General features: G+C 60.9%; 1 protein-coding gene and 1 long non-coding RNA gene across 2 annotated transcripts in view; one reads left to right on the top strand and one right to left on the bottom strand.

Annotated features, from left to right (window-relative positions):
- Positions 1 to 36: 36 nt before the first annotated feature.
- The window catches only part of KCNN3 (potassium calcium-activated channel subfamily N member 3), a 121,731-nt gene continuing 102,942 nt past the window's right edge, over positions 37 to 18,825 (bottom strand). Inside the window, 3 exon segments of the mRNA XM_042975676.1 lie at positions 37 to 5,045; positions 8,480 to 8,549; positions 10,524 to 10,651. Of these exon segments, the coding sequence (XP_042831610.1) occupies positions 4,755 to 5,045; positions 8,480 to 8,549; positions 10,524 to 10,651 (489 nt within the window). The 3' untranslated portion in view covers positions 37 to 4,754.
- Positions 4,945 to 18,180, top strand: LOC122235756. The gene is made up of 5 exons (XR_006213800.1): positions 4,945 to 5,024; positions 13,608 to 13,772; positions 14,740 to 14,841; positions 17,499 to 17,692; positions 17,950 to 18,180. It is a non-coding gene; the product is annotated as an uncharacterized LOC122235756 (long non-coding RNA).

Raw genomic sequence — 18,825 nt, 5'->3', positions numbered from 1 at the left:
TCTGGGACCGGAGTGAGTAGTGGCGCCATTAAAACCTCTGACGAAGGTGGCTGGGTCCTGGCTGGGACTGTTCGACACGGCCGGAGGCTGTCCTTCCTCTGGGAACACGGCTGCTCCCGTCACAGTCATACTGGATTTGTCACTGATTTTTTTTTTTTTTTTGGCTATAATTCAGCATTTCTTTGGGATCCTAACTACGGGTTGGTGTTAAATTTTGTGCTTTTCCTCCATCAGCTTGACTGGTCACGACACTTCTTTAGTTTCAACACACGGTCCGGCCCAAATGCGGCTTCCAGAATGCGCTTCTCAGGCACGTAAACAACCGTCACTCGACAGTTGGCACCTGGGCGTGGAGGTCAGACGTTGGAGCTTCGAGAACGGTTTTGTTCAGAAGGAACTCCAGCCCATGCGGGGCGTTTCCAGGGATAGTCACAGCGCCTCTCCTCTCTGTGTGTGCTCACACTGCCCTGCGCGGAGTGCCGTTTCCACCTATCTCGGCAAAAACCCTACGTGTCACCCGTCTGATGGGAACTTAACGTTAACTTCCACCCGTGCAGCCCAGGCGAAGCACACTCGCCTCTACTAGCCGGCCGGGGGCTGGCGGTCCAGCCGGGCCCCTGGGACGCCCTCGCCCGGCGCCATCGATGGCCCCAATCTCACTCGGGGTTTCCTTTGGTGGCAGCAGAGAAGGAAGGGACGATGTCTAGGGCATCACTGCGCCGGCCGCCACGCTGGAGGCCACCGGACGGCCGTGTGAGGTGCGGGGGCAGCGTCGTCGAGTTCCTGGGGCGGCATCATGGCCACCGGCCAGCCTGACTCCGCTTCGGAGCCACTGTTGGGGAAGCGGGATGAGTGCCCGGGAGTGGGGACGCACGCCGGGATTTAAAGCAGTAACTTACGGGTGGTGCAAGGACTTCCCGGAATCTTGGCTGCGACGCCTGTGGTCTGGGGTGAAACACTGGTCCTGGGTGGGGGAGGAGCCGGGGCCCGTGTGGCAGTCCCGGGTCCCTCCTGCTGATTTCCCTTCCCAGGTGAGGTGTCCTCATTGCTTTCTGGTGACTCTCGTGCACATTCACACGCAACTCCCAAGCGTGGGCTCGACGGGACCCGGCGTGGCTGCTGCTGAAGGCCAGCGCGACTCTGTCGTAAAATCTACGGAGTACTTTGTACTTAGGGGAGCTACCTATCAGCTTCCCTTTAAGCACAGAGAAACCGAGGTGTGAGGTGGTGACATTAATTGGCCAAAGGCATGGGTCCAGCATTGGAACTTCATTACTCCGATTCTGTATCTCTAGCTTTCTTCCTGTTCCTCTCCTTCATCCACGTGGAAATCACTGGAACTCTGAGGGGGGATTCCTCAAATGTATCAGAATCATTATTTCTTCAACGCTGTTCCTTCTTGGCCTTTAAGCGGCAGCTGTCCTGGCTCACTCGAGACTGGCTGGCGAAGGCGTCCTCTGTACCTAATTTACGCAGTCGCCGCTACGCGCCCGGCACCCGCTGAGGCTGGAAGGTAGCCACGACCCAGGGCCTCACCCCCCTCGTTCTCTCGAGTGGCGTTAAGCATTTTTAGAGATATCACGTCATGACGTTGCACGTCGTGAGGATGGTAAGAGCAGTTCAGACACTTTATGACAATTTATTGATGTCGTGGCCTTCGATCCAAAAGGGGCAGGTTTTTATTGGGACTTCAGTCTAAGGAGGAGCGAGCCCCGAGTCTGGTTGAATTTGCCAACTGACGCCACGTCCCGAAATTCCACAGAGACCAGCGGTCTTAGAGTATCACAGTCCATCCCTGACTTTACAGCACATGAGGCTACAATATGGCTTAAGTGACGGGGGGGTGGCTCTGGAGTTTCAATTCAAGTGTCTGGATATTTTAGGGACTCGTAGGTATTTTATCTGGCACTGAGTTATCAGAAAAGGTATAGGAGGGCTCTGCCATTGGGTCGGCCTTCCGCGAGTGGGCAGAACTCAGTTCAGCATTAGAGTGAGGTCATTGTGAGAGTTTTACGTTAGTTCACACAGCCGATTCTCCAGCAGACAATTAAATCTCCACTGCCACCAGACTCGGAACGAGGGAACGAGAAGGCACAGCAATCACCCGCTACCTGGTCCCATCTGTCTGTGACGCCGAGGCACAGCGGGATTAGCCACAAGGCAGGCTACGGGGAGGAAACCGGGGGGGGGGGCGGGGAACTACACTTTGGATGATCAATACTGAGGTCATCAAGGTCGATTGCACTCGCAGGAGAGCGGATAACTTCCCCACATGAAGCTGAGGGGCTCCGTCAGGGATGTGCCCTCCCGTTTACGGTCACAAGACTGGCAAAGACTGGATCACTTTGAAGACTGGGCACGGTGCCGAGGAAGAAAACTCCACACAGCTACTGCACTGCCGTGAGCTCAAGTCCTGCCACAGACGCCCCTGGGTTTCCGGGGGGCCGGTGGCCTCCGCTTCCGGAGAAGACTCCAGCCCCTCTTTACCAGTGTCGCCAGCTTGGTCTTCGGCGTTCATTTCGGCGCACCGCGTTAGTGAGGGGTTGAAGAATTACCCGCAGACCTCGATGGCTCAACGGTGGCCTGTGCAGGGGGGTGGCAGTGGAATCTTGCGTGCCACTTATCTGAAATTAAGACTAACCCCTGTGAGCGGGAACGTGCGCACACACGTCATGGGTCACAGCGGAATGGAAAGGGCGAGCAGGAGGTAACGGGCGGGGACCGTCGGTCCGCGACCGGGGCTGGAGGGCGCAGCGAGGCGGACGCGGTCTCCGCCTTGTGAGTGGAATTAACGCCGTAAAGAAACCGCATGGTTATCTCATCTGCCTCCACATCCGTTTATATGCTCGGCTGCACTGCCACTGAGAACAGGAGCACCATTCTTGGGACACGAAAAAGGAGGGTGATCTGTCAGATGACTGACAGTTAAAAGAACAAGTAGAAAAAGAAAGAGCCAACAGCAGGGGCGGCAGGTGTGATACGCAAAACACCCAACGGACGTGTTCTCCGGTTACCACGAGGAGAACAAGCCCGTTTAGGGAAAATGGCAGCAACAGAAAGAGAGAAAAGGGGAAGGTTAGCAAGACGCCCGGTCTTGCCCGGTTCCAGGGTCACCCGCCTCCTGCCATCTAGTGACTCCCTTGTCCCTAGAAGGCCCGGCCCAGTTGATGTCAGGACGTCAGAGACGTGACAATGTCCTGCGCAAAGGGAGGCCGACCGTTTGCAAATGACACCCTTCCCTGAACAGACGGGATACCGCGAACGGTGTCGTTCGCCGCCCCGCAGCCGAAGTCGAGGACCTCACGACGGGAGCGGTGACGGGGCACGTGACGGCTGCGTCACAGCACACGGGTGGTGGCCAGACACAGAGTAGTAAGGGACCGCGTCCACGCGCCTCGCCTCCCAGCGCCTGTCACGACACTGGGTCTTCACGCTTCTCAAGTTTCTTGGAGTTTGAGACACATTCGAGTAGTTTTCGCACCAAGATCACCGTGGCGCAGAACAGGCTGCTGACAAGCCCGCGTCATCTGTCCCGGCCCACAGGGCTCCCTGAGGGTCCCGTTATTCTCGGAATCTTTCACTTTGAGGCGGTCTCAGGCCAGGTAGAAGGGACCACGGCCCCCCCCTCCACTTCTTCCAGCTCGGTGGCCCCCAGGTAGGGACTTGGGCCCCTTTGCGCTCCTAACACCTGGGGCTGGAGGCCTGCAGCTGCGTGAACGCAGCCGAGCAAAGCCCCGGACGTGCTGGTCCTCACTCAGGTGTCACTGGGCTCCACCTGCTGGCGCGTGCGTGCGCCCACGTGCAGGGACCCCGTGCCCTGCCCTCACGTGCTCCATGGGAACACGGCTGGCTCAGATATACGGAGGAAACTCTGTGGGGCTGTTATTTTTAGAAGACTGATCATCCCTCCGGAATGCCAACAAGTCTGGCTGGGTGTTCATCTCTAGCCAAGCAAGCGGGGTGCGCCCCCAGGGGGAGGTGCCCTCTCTAGCCTGCGTCTTTAGGGAAGCTCAGAATATGCCCGACACTAGCAAACCCCCTGAGCTGAAAGCACCCACATTCAGATTCAAGCCAACTCCACGTGCATTACAGAGCGCCTACTGTGTGCACAGTAAGGTACCGGGTCCCTTTCTAGTGGGTCAAGTTCAAACGAGAAAAGACCTGGGTCGAATGTGGGGTGTGTGCGTGCACAGATGTGCAAACACACAGGTTTATATGGGTATTAATATTGGATGGAAAATCTGGCTTTTTACTTTTTTTTTTTTTTTTTGGTCTAAATTGGGTTTTATGACTCCGGCATGAGAGGAGACAGCGCCTGTTTTGGCCGGTGTCATCCAGAGGCAAGGAGAGGGGTGTGCCCAGGAACCCGGTGAGGAGCCCACGCCCAAGCCTGACACCGCCCCCGGGGGACCCTCCTCTGGGCTCCTTCCCCGTCGGCCCCTTCCGTGCACCTGTCTGCCCCCCCACCCCCGCTCCCGCGCGAGACCGGAGATCGCGCGTGGATTTCTGTTCTGCGCCACCGCTTCCCGTCCCCCCGTCTTCCCGCTCCCAAGTGGAGGCACCTAAACAGAGATTAGATTTCCGGTTTCGAGGCGTATCCAACCAAGCACGCCGAACGAACGGGAGCTACTTAATTAGCCGGTCTCTCTTCTTTGCGCTCCCTGGTCCGATCGTTCCTTGATGGCGCAGTGACCAGGACAGAGTCGATTTGCATCTTAAGACCTACGGGTTCCGCTTCCGGAGCGGGCGTTCATTTAGCAGCTGCTGGAGCTCGTGTACGGGGTCGGGAAGGAGGCGGAGCTGACCCCGAGGGGGCTGTCGGAGGGCGGGGGCGTGTGCGGGGTGCCCGCCGCGCCCACCCGGGCCTCGGCGAGGGCAGACAGGAGCTGCTGCTGCTGGCGGAGCGCGTCGGCGATGAGGAGGGGCAGGGAGCTGAAGCCGGCCGCCAGGTGCTCCAGCTTGGACTCCAGGCTGGCGATCTGCTTCTCCAGGTCTTCGCTGCGGTCGTTGAGCTCCGTGATCAGGTCGTACATGACGTTCTGCATCTGGACGGAGAGACGGGCACGGGTCGGCACGGGTCGGTCGGCCCCGGGGCTGCGGCAGAACCAACGCTCCCAGGTCGCGCGGGGGCAACGCCCGCACCGGCGCGTCCGGTCCGGCCGACCACGGACAAGGGCTTACCTTCCGGGGACCTGGAGGTGCGGGCGCGCCGAGTACCGACGCGCCGCGTGGGAACGGCGACGGCCCGTTAGGAAATGCGTTTAATGGGGAAAGAGCTACTGTTTCCCAGAGCGGGGAGTCTCCGGACCGTCTTCGGGCCCTCGCTGACCCCACCGCTCCGCTCAGAGGCTGCGGGAGCCTGACGGTCAAAGACAGGGCAGTGGGCGGGGCCGCGGTCCAAGCACGCGTCTGCAGCCGGGCGGCAGGCCCTGGGCCCCTCTGAACGGTGGGCTCCTTATCGAGCAGGAGTTAATAACTGCACGTGGCCCCGGCACCTTGGCACCGCGGCCCGCAGAGTGGTGGGTGTCGGTGAGGGACCTAACCCCTCCCCGGGTGGCCCGCGGCCACGCGGAGTTCCTCATGGGGTCGCAGCCCCTCCCCTGCCCGGGCAGTGGGGAGGGGTGCCGCCTCGTCCGGCCCCCCTCCCACCCCCAAGGGCCGGCTGAGGCTTTGTCCATCTGCCACGGTTCAAAGTCCGCCTCCGTCCTGTCCTGTCTCCTTTACTCGCGATCGGGCCCCCCGGGAAGCCTCCCGCCTCACTGCCGTCTCCCGGAGCCCGTCGACCTGCCCTGTGTCCCGCGCCCGCTTCACGGCGCAGCCCCGCCCCACGCCCGCTCCAGGTCCTGCCCACCTGCTCCCGTCCCCTTTCGTACCACCTTCTGTGGCGCTAGCCCACTTCTTACCCCTGAGCGTCTGTCCTTGTCTGCGTCACCCACTGTGTCACCCACTGGGAGGGGGACTCCTTCAGGGCAGGGACCCTTCCTTGGTGGGCTCCCTGATGTGTCTCAAGGGCCTAAAACAGACCCTGGCACGTGGGAGAAGCTCCACGAACAGTCGTGGACGGGGTGGGGGGTGGATGTCCGGGGCACGTGGTGGGACACAGTTCACAGCACAGATTATCCCCGCGTACCTAGAAGTTTCCTCAGCGTTTACCACCGAGACCTGAGTGTCTGGAAGCAAGGGAAGAAGACCGCGAGGGCTCCGGCCCGGGGCTGCCTGCGAACGAACCCCGAAGGAGGCCGTGGGAACAGGGGCAAAGAGGGGAGCCCCCAGGGAGCTGAAAATCAAGTGAAACTCAAGAGCCATCAAATAAGCTTGCTCCTCAGAGGGAAGTCGTAAGACGGTCAGAGCAGAGCTAACAAACGGGGCTCGGGCCGGGCCACCCTTCCCCTCCTGCGTCAGGCGTGTGCCAGAGACCCCGTGTCCCCCAGGAGCCCCACCGCGCCCTCCAGCTGCCTGACCACAGACCTGGGTGCTGCCGCCCCAGCGCAAAGTCCCACCCGGCCCGCCTACCCCCTCCAGTCCAGCCCATCATTGCACCCGAACCACGTGGCCCCCAGCCCGAGCCACAGTCATGCCCCACGGTCATGCCCCGACGTCCCGACATCTCCCTCATCAGGCCACTTTCTGATCATAATGTGGCTTCCTGAGTGGGCCTGTCACACACTCCTCTATGAGACAGCGACATTTCTTAGTAAATTAACAAGTGACAGGGGCGTCTGGATGGCTCTGTCGGTTAAGTGTTTCACTCTTGATCTCGGCTCAGGTCATGATCTCAGTTTTGGGAGTTGGAGCCCCACGTCGGGCTCTGCGCTGACAGTGAGGAGTCTGCTTGGGATTCTCTCTCTGCCCCTCCCTCCCTCTGCCCCTCCCCTGCTCTCTCACACACACACACTCTCTCTCAAAATAAATAAACTTAAAAAATTAAAAAAACAAACAAAACAGAACAAGTGACACCAGGCTTGGGAGTGAGAGCCACAAGAGCCCTCGGCCCCTGTGGCTCCCAGTCACCATGGTGGCCGTGGCCGAGGGCCAGGTTGGCTGTTGCCCCCAGGCGATGTGGCCCTTGGTCATCTGCCAGTAACGTCCTGATCTCATTCGTCTCAAACTCCAAGTTAGGCCAGCAAGACGCAGAGACCCTGGTGCCTGGGCCACGGGGGCGGGGACCAAGGGAAAAGCAGAGTAATGGCAGGTGGTCAAGTCTGAGGGCCGGAGAGGCGATGGGGAAGGGGACGCTGAGGGTCCCCGGAGGAGCCGGTGCAGAGGCGGGACAAAGGCAGCCCATCCCGGGAGCCCCCAGAGGAGACGGGACGTCACCAATGAACAATCCAGAACCTCCTGGAGATGCACGCTGTTTCCGGCACGTTCATTTGCCTGCAGGGCCCGATGAGCCTCCTTTGAGTCTCGGCCTCCCCTCTGCGACAGAATGAGAACGGCCTTCTGCAAACCCCGCCGACAGTTCACGAAGCATCCGCACAGACAGCATCTCATCTGATCGCTTGAGCCTCAGACGTTAGGAATTATCTGCACGCGTTGATTGAAGAAAGCGAAGCCAACGAACAAAGACCCAGGTCCTCCGGCCGCCAGCCCATCACGTCCCGAGGCCACGTGCCCCTTTTCTTCATCTCGAGGGGACCAGAGGGCAGGGGTGGGAAGGCGGCCAGCTGAGAGGACGCGGCGCTACGGTGCCCCCGGCTCCGGTGACTGGCTGCTGCTGCTGGGGGCCCGGGGTGGGTCTCCTGGGGGGGGAGGGGGGAGCCAGAGCCCCTCTCTCCCAGCCTCACCCCTGCCCCACGCAGCCCTGCCGAGGCCTCCCTCAGCCCCTCCCCGCACACCGGTCCTTCCAGGTAACTCGTTCCGTCACTGACGGTTTAGCTCCCCGAGGGGCTTCCCTCCCCGGGCCTGCCCCTCCCCGGGCCCGGCTCCCGGAGACGCGGCGGGCGGCGTTCAACCAGCGCGGGCGTGAAGGTCGGCCGGTCTGCTGTTCCCAGGGGGACATCCGCCACTGTGTCTGCCAGGCGACGGGTGGGGCCGGAGACCTTGCTGCTCGCGGGAGGACCTCTTGGGTGACGCTGTCGGGGCCCTTCCCGCGTGGCGCTGGGCGGGTCCCCGGCGGCTTCATGCTGGTCGTGAGCGGTCCGCCTCTTGAGAAGTAAAGAGACCCCCTCGCCCCCCCGTCTGGGGCCAGAAAGGCTGGTCTGGGGGGATTCGAGGAGGCAGGAAAACGAATTCCCGGTCGTAGCCGTGTGACCTGGCGCGTGGCCACCGGCGTCTCGGGCGTCCCGTCGGTGTGCGTCGCCCTGGGCCCTGGCCGTGCAGCTGACAGACACGCGGACGTCATCTGCGGTCCGGCCCCGTGCCGTCCCCGAGCACCGAGCGGCCGGCTCCCGGCCGGGTCCTCACGGCCGCACCCGGGAACTCCGGCGGCGCGTCACCTCGGAGAGGGCATCCCCACGTCCCGCCACGTCCCGCCACTCACCTTGGAGAGGTCCACCAGGGTGTTGGCCTGGTCGCTAAGCTTCCTCTGCTCCATCTTGACGCTCCTCAGTCTGTGGGAAAGAGTCGCCGACAGCCGTGCTCTCCGAGCGCGCGCGGCACCGAGCTCCCCGTGCGGCCCCCACGTCCACGCCCGTCCCCCTCGTTCCGGACCCGGCGTGGGGACCTCGAGCACGGGTGACAACTGACCAGAGTCGCGGCTGCTCAGGTCCCCGAGAAAGCAAGGTCTGGTCTCCGTGCACGCCGGCCCTGGGTGGCTTCCACCCCCCGGCCACTCTCAGGTCATCTCTGCCCCCCCCGCCCCCACCCCCCACCCCCACCCCCAGCCTCCAGTGAGAGCGAAAGGCTTCACCCCTGCTCCTCCACTGTGTTTAAAGTACCTCTCTGTGGGCATCCGCGGAGGTGCAGGTGTGTGCGTGTGACTGCGTGCGTGTGACTGTGTGTGTGTGTATGTGAGCGCGTGATGTGGGGGTCCGCGGAGGTGCAGGTGTGTGCGTGTGACTGTGTGCGTGTGACTGTGTGTGTGTGTGTGTATGTGAGCGCGTGATGTGGGGGTCCGCGGAGGTGCAGGTGTGTGCGTGTGACTGTGTGTGTGTGACTGTGTGTGTGTGTATGTGAGCGCGTGATGTGGGGGTCCGCGGAGGTGCAGGTGTGTGCGTGTGACTGTGTGTGTGTGACTGTGTGTGTGTGTGTGTATGTGAGCGCGTGATGTGGGGGTCCACGGAGGTGCAGGTGTGTGTGTGCGAGTGTGTGTGATGTGTGTGTGTGTCCGTGTGATGTGGGGGTCCGCGGAGGTGCAGGTGTGTGTGTGCGAGTGTGTGTGTGAGTGTCTGTGATGTGAGAGTGAGTGTGTGTGTCCGCGTGATGTGGGGGTCCGCGGAGGTGCAGGTGTGTGTGTGCGAGTGTGTGTGTGATGTGTGTGTGAGTGTGTGTCCGCGTGATGTGCGGGTCCGTGGAGGTGCAGGGGTGTGTGTGTGTGTGTGTGTGTGTGTGTGGTGTGTGTGAGAGTGAGTGTGTGTGTCCGCGTGATGTGCGGGTCCGTGGAGGTGCAGGGGTGTGTGTGTGTGTGTGTGTGTGTGGTGTGTGTGAGAGTGAGTGTGTGTGTCCGCGTGATGTGGGGGTCCATGGAGGTGTAGGTGTGTGTGTACTAGTGTGTGTGATGTGCATGTGACTCTGTGTGTGTGTGTGTGTCCGTGTGATGTGCGGTCTGCGGAAGTGCAGATGTGTGTGTGAGTGAGCGTGTGTGTCCGCATGATGTGCGGGTCCGCGGAGGTGCAGGTGTGTGTGTGAGTGTGTGTGTGTGTGGTGTGTGTGTGTTCGCGTGGTGTGCGGGTCCGTGGAGGTGCAGGTGTGTGTGTGCGAGTGAGTGTGCAAGTGTGTGTGAGAGTGAGTGTGAGAGTGTGTGTCCGTGTGATGTGCGGGTCTGCGGAGGTGCAGGTGTGTGTGTGTGTGTGTCCGCGTGATGTGTGGGTCCGTGGAGGTGCAGGTGTGTGTGTGTGTGTGTGCGAGTGTGTGTGTCCACGTGATGTGCGGGTCCGCGGAGGTGCTGGTGTGTGTGTGTGTGAGTGTGTGTGTCCGCGTGATGTGGGGGTCCGCGGAGGTGCAGGTGTGTGTGTGCGAGTGTGTGTGATGTGTGTGAAAGTGTGAGTGTGTGTGTCGCGTGGTGTGCGGGTCCGCGGAGGTGCAGGTGTGTGCGTGCGAGTGACTGTGCGAGTGTGCGTGAGCGCGTGATGTGCGGGTCCGCGGAGGTGCAGGTGTGTGTGTGCGAGTGACTGTGCGAGTGTGCGTGAGCGCGTGATGTGCGGGTCCGCGGAGGTGCAGGTGTGTGCGTGCGAGTGACTGAGTGTGCGTGAGCGCGTGTCCGTGTGAGGCGCGCGCCCGTGGAGCCTCCCCCTCCTTCCCTTCCGCAGCGCCCCGCCTGGTGCTTGGGGGCTGCGGGCGTGACAGGCGCCCCCCGGGCGTGCGGAGCGGGGACCGCGCGGGTCTGCCCCGTGCTTCCCGGTCAGGGGGTCCCGGCACACACTCACTGGTGGATCGCTTGCAGGAACTTTCTCTGGTGCTTCCGGACCTTGGCGTGGTCGATCTTCTTCAGCAGCTTCGTGTGCTTGTAGATCAGCCACGTCTCCCGAAGGACGTTGGCCGCGGCGTTCTTGATCTGAGGAAAAACCGACAAGGCAGGCGGTCGGGTTAGTCTTCCGAGGTTCACGTCGTCTGCTTGCTACTCTGGCCGCCTCTGGGGACCCGGCTCTGCAGAGACCCCTCGCCTTCAGCGACTCGTGCACCCTGACGGAGAGGGTGCCGGTTCACCTCCTGCCGCTCCTGCCTCGGACACAGCGGACGAGCCTGCGGTCGAGGGCGTTTCTTGTCTCTCGATTACTTCAGGCCGCCTCTCGACCGCTGCTCCCGGTGCTACACTTAGTCAGGCTGCAGCCCCCCCCCCGCCCCCCCCCCCCGGGCCGGGCGGCCCCGGGGGCCCCCGTGGGCAGAGACACGCGGGCCACCGCTCCCGGCTCTGCCTGGGACCTCCGTCCGGCACCTCTCTGGGATTCCGAGAGCAAGCGGGTTTCTTAACGGCGGGCGATTCTGAAAGGCCCTCGGAGGAGAGGCAACGTCTTTCCCGCAAACGGAACCGGGGGCCCCGGCAAAGTCCACCGCGTTCTTTCCCAAACGGCCAAAGGCGTTTAGACGGCGGTTCTGCACGTAAGCGCAGCCGGCGTGAGGCTGAAACGATCTCAAGGCGGCGTCTGAAAATCGGCGAAGACGTTCGGGCGTGAGGCCCGCACCGCGTCTCGGCCAAGGCCGGCTCCTTCGCGGCGCTCGGCGCTCCACGCCGTCGGCTGTCGACGTGGAAAGCGCCGATCTGCCCGGCTCCCGACTGAGCAGGGACGCGTCAGTGACATCCAGAGGGCAGGGGACGAGGTTTTAATCCAAACACAGACGTCTTCGGCAATTAGTGGCGAGCAAGGGACACTCCCGCACGGAGCGCGAGCCAAGCGGAGTCTGGAGGGGCCGCCCCCGTTTCCGGGAGCCGCGGGAGCCGGCCCGGTGCACATGCAGCCCCCGGCCAGAGGGACTCTGGGGGAAGCGGAGTGCCCGGGCCCGCTTCTTCGGACGGCCGTCCCGGACGGGATGCTGTCAAGACGCCGAGGCGTGTGCGAGGGCCCGGGAGGCACTGTTCTGCAGGCTGAGAACTTCTGTGTGCGTCTGTTGGGAAAATTTATGACCGAGGCTGGAGCCTATTTTTCATTGGTGCTGAAGGGATGTTTTTAAAAGAACAGCTAAGTCTTCTCAGAAATGTCTAAGTGACATAAACACTGCTTTTTTGTTCGGTAAAAATCCACTGGGAAAATGGTTTTAAGTGGCTTAATTGCCTGCTTCTGGCACCTCCCTTCCCCGAGAGGAAGCGGGTGTTGGTGAGCAGGAGCTCACACCGGCGGGCGCCCAGGTGAGCGGCGGGGGGGGGGGGGGGGGGGGGGGGGCCGGAGCCCCCTGGACAAGGCAGAGGGCGCACCCCCGCGACTTGCGCGGGGGGAGGCCCATCAGACACGTGCACCCTCCGGTTTGCCCGGGCGCTTAGCCTCCGAGGGAGGCCCCACGGCCAAACAGGAGAAAAACCCTCGCCCTGCGCTTAGGACGATCGGCCGAGCCAGGCTGCACCCTGTCCCCCGTGGGGGGCCGGCCGAGCCCCGGAACACCGCCGCGGGCCCTCGACACGTGTGTCGGCGTTGAAGTGGAGCGGACGGGTGAGACCGGAAAGGCTGCGGGCTCATCCTCGTTCCCGAAGTTCCGGGGCGTTTAGGAGAAGATGCTTAATCACCTCGCAGGTGGGAAACATCAGTCCTTACGCTGAGGCTGTTGTGAGGCCCCAAGGAGGCGGCTATGGTGGTGTGGACGGGGTGTCGGGCCCAGGTCCGCGCGCCTCGCGCTCCAAGTCATCGGCGGGGGCTAGTGCGACCCCCGTGCGACAGACGAAGGAAGAGACACAGCCCAACACCACGGAGTCATGGGTGGTAAACCGAGTCGTCCCGGATTGAAGTGTCGCCAGACTCTACACGCACAGATGATAGTTACCGTCGGCTCGCCCAGACCCCAGGACGCGGCGCGGGACACAGGGCGTGAGGGCTGGAGTCACACGGCCGGCTGGCGGCACAGCCAGGCCCGAGCAGGACGTGAGGTTCCACGTGGTCTGAGGAAAAGACCGGACCAGACTTCGTCTCCACACAGACAACCCTAGTTCCCGTTTTCCAGGATCACGGGATTGGAAAAGCCTTCGCACCTTTATTGTATTGTTTCTACTCCTCGGGGCCCTCGCTTAAGCCACATAACAGAGCAGGGGGTCAGGCCCGCGCCTCACTTCAGCCCAGGTCTCGGCCGGACAAGCACAGCACCGCCCGGGCAGCCGAGCACGCGGTCACGCCGTGTGAGCAGGGGCCCCCGGTGCACTCGGGAAGGGGACGTGAAATGTAAGCCTTGGTGCCGGCTCTGAAATTAACTGCCAGCAAAAAGCCTGGCACAAAGCTAAGCGCCTCCATATCTGCGAAAGGAGAACCGGGCTCTTAGCCGCACCGCGCCCTCCCAGGCTGACGGTCAATGCTACTCGACCAGGGCCCCCCCCCCCCCCCGTCACCCGGTTGAGCACTGCCGACGCCACCGGGGTGTGAGCGGTCGAGGTCGTGTGCCCCTCCTGGGGTCCGCTGCGCTGCTGGGAAGGGGGGACCGGGGACCCTCTGAGCTCTCCTGGCGGGCAGGGCCGCCAGGAGGGCTGGAAGGTCGCCTGGGGCTGGGGGTGGGGGCGGGAAGGGTCAGGGACCCGAGGAGGACCGGGCAAGGTCGGCCGCCATCAGGGGCCCAGGGCTGGGTAGCGGAGGCCTGCCCGCACGCGGCAGGCTGGCTCCAAACGGACGAACACACAAGCTGGCTGGGAGGCCACACGCGGTCTACCCCAGAGGACGGACTCGGTGACCTACGAGCTTCAGGGGCGGCTCTGAGGCCACCGGGCCCTGGGCCAGGAAGGTCTCGCAGAGAGTAGCACAGCTGACGTTTACCCAGCTCACCGTGTGCCAGGCTCTGTGCTAAGCACCTCGTGTTTACACGGTTTCCTTCACCCTCAGGAAAGCCTCGCCGGTGCCTGGAGTTACCGTGTGCTCTTTGGCCGTGCTGCCGAGTGTCCTTCACACAACATGCGATGAGCGCCTGTCCTGGCGGCGAGGACACCGGGGTCCTGCCCTCGAGGGGCACACGATCGTGCCGAGACAGCGCGCGGCTTGTCCTGTCAGGTAGTGAGGGCGGGAGGCAGCACGGGGCAGCGCTCAGAGGGTGACGGCGGTGCTGTGGGTCTGTGTCCAGCACACGGGGAGCCACCGGGCCACAGGGCCCTTCAACGCACAGTGGCTCTGCCTCTGCCCACCCACTGTCCACCCACTGAATGTGAGCTCCCTCCCCGCCCCCACCTCCACCCCCAACCCAAGGAAACGTCACCAAACACACTTGTCTGTTCCCTGAGCTCTTGGCTGCATCACCCGGGCCAGGGGCTTGCTCCCCGCACCCCCCACCCCCCACCAATGCCCGGGCTGCCTGCCGCTCAGCCCCTCAGAGGGTTGTCAGCTGCAGGAGGACAAGGGGACAGCCTCGGACAGGCACCTTTCCTGGCCCCCGTGCCTCCAGCAGCCTCGGGGAGCCCCCAGTGACCCTCCAGGGAAGGAATCGCCAGCCCATTAGCTGCCGGAATGGTCCCCGGTGGGGAGGGTGGTCCACCTGAGGCTGGAGAGGGGACGGGAGAGGAAACAGGGCAGGCCTGGCAGACGCGTTCGAGGAGCTGCCCAGGTTGGATTTAGATGAACAGAGGACATCACGGGTCGGCCCCGTCTTCAGGCACTTGTCGAAGGCCTCTGTTAGCACTGGAGGAGAGGGTCTCGCCCTCCCCACCTGCCAACCCCCTCCCCTCCCTCGCCCTCACCCCCACAGCCTCCCCGCCGGCTTCCTTTCCTCTGTCCACCCGCCCAGTCCTGCCCCGAGTCCTTGCCAGGCTTCACGGTCCGCACCCAGGCGCCAGCCTCAGTGCTGGGAAGGCGGCTCGGCTCGGCCCCTCGGCTGGCAGGAGCGGGGGGCGGGTGGTCCTGTGGTTCCAAGTTAGTCTGAAGCTCCTTGGTCCGAGTGCCAGGGTGGTGGATGGTGCTTAATTCCACAGGGACTTCAGCGTGGCACTCGGCCTGGGTGCAGTCACACGGGCTTTCTCTCCCGCAGGCCTGGGCCCTAACCGCCGTGCCAAGTGGCCGGTAACTGACTGCTCTGAGAAGCCCACGGGGTTATGGCCCGCAGCCCTAGTTAAGGCCCTGCGAGCTGCAGGTAATCCACAGGCCCTTTCTGGGGAGGGTTAGTATTCTCATAACTGGTCAATTGATTACTTGGTAAGGTTTTAAGAGATTAAGACCTGTTATGAGTAAACTTTTGAATTAACCTGCTGGAAGAAAAAGGTTTTTCCAGCAGGATTGTGATAAAACTTTTACATATGCTCATAATGAACAAAGAGTTTTCTTTAGCACCGATCAGTAGATACCGGGGTTACTCAGGGTTTTGAGCGGGGGTGGGGGTGATATGTTCAGAGCTGAGTCTTGGAGCCTAAGGGGACCCACACAGCGCAGGAAGCCCGGGGCCAGAAGGTTCACGAAGCAGGGAGGGCAGCAAGGACCTGTGCCGGTTCTGAGCGTGGTGCGTGGGGTGCCCGGGGGCCAGTGTGCGGGGACAGCCGTGGCCAGATGGAATCCAGGCTCGGGAAGCCCTGTGGGGTCCAGGGCAGAGAGGCAGAGACACTGCTAAGTTTCCAGGCCTGGAGACCAGGGTGGTCAGGAGAAGGAACTAGCCCAGGAAAGATACGGGCTTGGTTTTGATCTTACTCGTCGACTTCGTGGGGAAATGTATTTAGACAAAGTATCTGTCACAGCAAGGGCAAGGAGACACAGTCCTCAGCCAGTGGCACACGCCGTGGTCCGACGTGGACAGTCTGACGTGCAGACAGGACGCCTCCTGCCCACGGTGCTCCTCAAGCCGTGTGTCCCCGGGGAATGTGCCCAATGAGCAGAGGTGCTCTTTGAGGGTGGGCGGGGACCGCCTGTTACCCACTGTGGTGTCCCTGGAGCACGGAGGGTGGTGGCCCACGGGTGACTGATGACAGGTATGTTCAGTCGCACGGAACAGAGAGACGGGGACTCGTAGCACTGAGTAGGAGGAAAGCTGGCCATCTGGTATCTTTTGCGTGTCTCTGTGTGCATCACACGTATATTGTCTGGCAGCCGAGGGCTCCTGCAGCAAGGTCGCTGTGGGCAGGTCTGATTTTTTTGTTTTTAATTTACATCCAAGTTAGTTAGCATATGGTGCAACGGTGATTTCAGGAGTAGATTCCTTAGTGCCCCTCCCCCATTTAGCCCATCCCCTCTTCCCCAAGCCCTCCCGTAACCCTCAGTTTGTTCTCCGTATTTAAGAGTCTCTTCTGTTTTGTCCCCCTCCCTGTTTTTATATTTGTTTCCCTTCCCTTATGTTCCTCTGTTTTGGCTCTTAAAGTCCTCCTATGAGTGAAGTCCTATGATTTTTGTCTTTCTCTAATTTCACTTAGCTCATTTCACTAATAATAGCCTCCAGTTCCATCCACGTAGCAGCAAACGGCAAGATTTCATTCTTTTTGATTGCCAAGTAATACTCCATTGTGTATATAGACCACATCTTCTTTATCCACTCATCCATCGAGGGACATTTGGGCTCTTTCCGTCCTTTGGCTGTTGTCGACAGTGCTGCTGTAAACGTGGGGGTGCACGTGTCCCTTCGAAACAGCCCACCCGTATCCCGTGGAGAAACGCCTGGCAGTGCAATTGCTGGGTCGTGGGGTAGTTCTAGTTTTAGTTTTTTGAGGAACCTCCATGCTGTTTTCCAGAGTGGCTGCACCAGTTTGCATTCCCACCAGCAGTCCGCATCCTCACCAACATCTGTTGTTGCCTGAGTTGTTGATGTGAGCCATTCTGACAGGTGTAAGGTGGTATCTCATTGTGGTTTTGATTTGTGTTTCCCTGATGACGAGTGACGTTGAGCATTTTTTCATGTGTCGGTTGGCCGTCTGGATGTCTTCTTTGGAGAAGTCTATTCATGTCTTTTGCCCATTTCTTCACTGGATTATTTGTTTTTCAGGTGTTGAGTTTGATAAGTTCTTTATAGATTTTGGATTCTAACCCTTTATCTGATATGTCGTTTGCAGATATCTTCTCCCATTCTGTCAGTTGCCTTTTAGTTTTGCTGATTGTTTCCTTCGCTGTGCAGAAGCTTTTTATTTTGATAAGGTCCCAGGAGTTCATTTTTGCTTTTGTTTCCCTTTGACTTTTTAAAATATTTATTTTTGAGAGAGAGAGAGACAGAGTGCGAGCAGGGGAGGGGCAGAGAGAAGGAAGACACAGAATCCGAAGCAGGCTCCAGGCTCTGAGCCGTCAACACAGAGCCTGATGCGGGGCCCGAACCCACAAACCACGAAATCATGACCTGAGCCGAAGTCGGACACTTAACTGACTGAGCCACCCAGGCGCCCCGAGAAGGTCTGACTGCACTAAATGCAGGAAGACATTGCCACCAGAGTTGACAAGTTATACAAATGACTGAACAGCCATGGATTGAGGCAAACCAGAAACTGGGTTCCTACCCCGTGCTGCCATTGGCTCCTCCCACCTCTGCGTCTTGCTCTGAGGCTCGGGCAGGTGTCAGAGGAGGGGAGCTGGGCTCTCCGAAAGTGGGTCAAGGTGAGCAGAGGCCAGCGCTGGCCAAGCGCACCTTCCTGCCAAGCAAGGTTTGGAGAAGAGCCTCCGGAAGGCCTGATCCCTCCAGCTTTGAAAATCCTCGCTTTGAAAGAGGGGCCCCTTCGCTGTGTTTGCTTCTCTGGGAAGAGATTAGACGCTCAAGGGACATTTCAACGGACTTAAGTGTTCTCAGAGAAGCGAGCCACAAATACTTGTTGATTTGGTTTTCAGCCCTACTCTTCAAAAAGTAAGTGGCCTCGAGGAGGATTTACGGAGCGTCTCGGAAGGGAGGAAGCTGGCCACCACAGTCTGCGCTCGCACACTCAGACCGCAGGACGGTCGTTTATTTTCCCGCCGTATGAAGGTGCTGGCCCTCTGAGTAGCCTGAGACAAGGAGCACGGAGCAGACCAGAGGAGACGAGACGGTAAGGAAGCAGCTCCTGAGAAGGGTTCGAGGCCGGCTGTCCTGCCCCTCTCTTGCGCACCGGATCGTTCGTAGGGGAGCCGCCAGGGCGCCTGTGGCCAGGTGCTCCAGTGGCTTAGGTGACCTGCTCAGTCAGCACCCAGCCGGGCCTTGTGTGCACGTGCTGGGGCTGGCATCTGGGAAACCCACTCAGAAACCCGCCGGGAACGGCCCTCAGCGCTGCCGTCTTGAAGGTAAACTGTGTTTTCTCTTGTGCAGTGGACAGTCTGGGCCACGCGGTGCCACGTTCAACCATCCGCATGTCAACGCTAGGCTATTTGCCCGGACCCGTTCCTTTCCACATCTGTGGAGGCTCTTTGAAGAATCCGATACATGTAATCAAAGACCAACAGTCAAACCCCATCAATAATTCTGCTGAGCATGCAGACGCCTCAGCACCCTCGTGTGCTCCCGCGGCCCCCCCAGCACTGGCCGTCCAGTGGCCGGCTGGGTCCCTCACACTTTCACTGCTGCGGCTGTCATCACAGGGTCCTGGGGAAGGCCTGCCACAGCGGCCAGGTCCCCAGCGCAGGCTCTGATGCCCTCTCGGCTCAGGGACAGGACAGCCTCACAAGACATCCTCTTGCTGACCTGTGTCTTGCCTGCAGCTCTAGAGAGTTCTAGAGAGTTCTCCATAAAAGCTGTCGTTAGGAAACGGCTCCCACCTTGCTTGTGTGGCGGTTGTCCGAGAAGGACCCATCTTGTCCCTCCCACGGGGCCCTCCCCTTGCCTGACGTTCTGGCGGGCCTTCTGCGGCCGACCCCTCTCCCCGTTCCCGCCTCCAGTTTTCCTCCTCCTTAAACCGCCAGTGAGGAGATTGCCCAGAAACCCCAGAAGGGGGCTGGATGATGACACTTAGAAACGTGGGCTCTGCTGTGATGATCGTCTTTAATGATTTTGTGGATTTAGAAGTGGATTTAGATACATTTCCAGTATCATTTTTAAGACCCAACTGCCCTTCCTACTGTGAAAACATCTGAGCCTGAACGAAAACGCTGCCTCGTGCGGAGCGGTTAGTTCGGCGCCGCCGGGAGAGGGCGCGGGCGACACCACCGGGTGCCGCAGAGTCAACCGTGCCTGCACCGCGCACCGTGA

Source organism: Panthera tigris, chromosome F3, assembly GCF_018350195.1.
Source record: "Panthera tigris isolate Pti1 chromosome F3, P.tigris_Pti1_mat1.1, whole genome shotgun sequence".
In the NCBI taxonomy this organism is placed as follows: Eukaryota; Metazoa; Chordata; class Mammalia; order Carnivora; family Felidae; genus Panthera; species Panthera tigris.
This window is presented reverse-complemented; position numbering and strand designations above follow the sequence as displayed.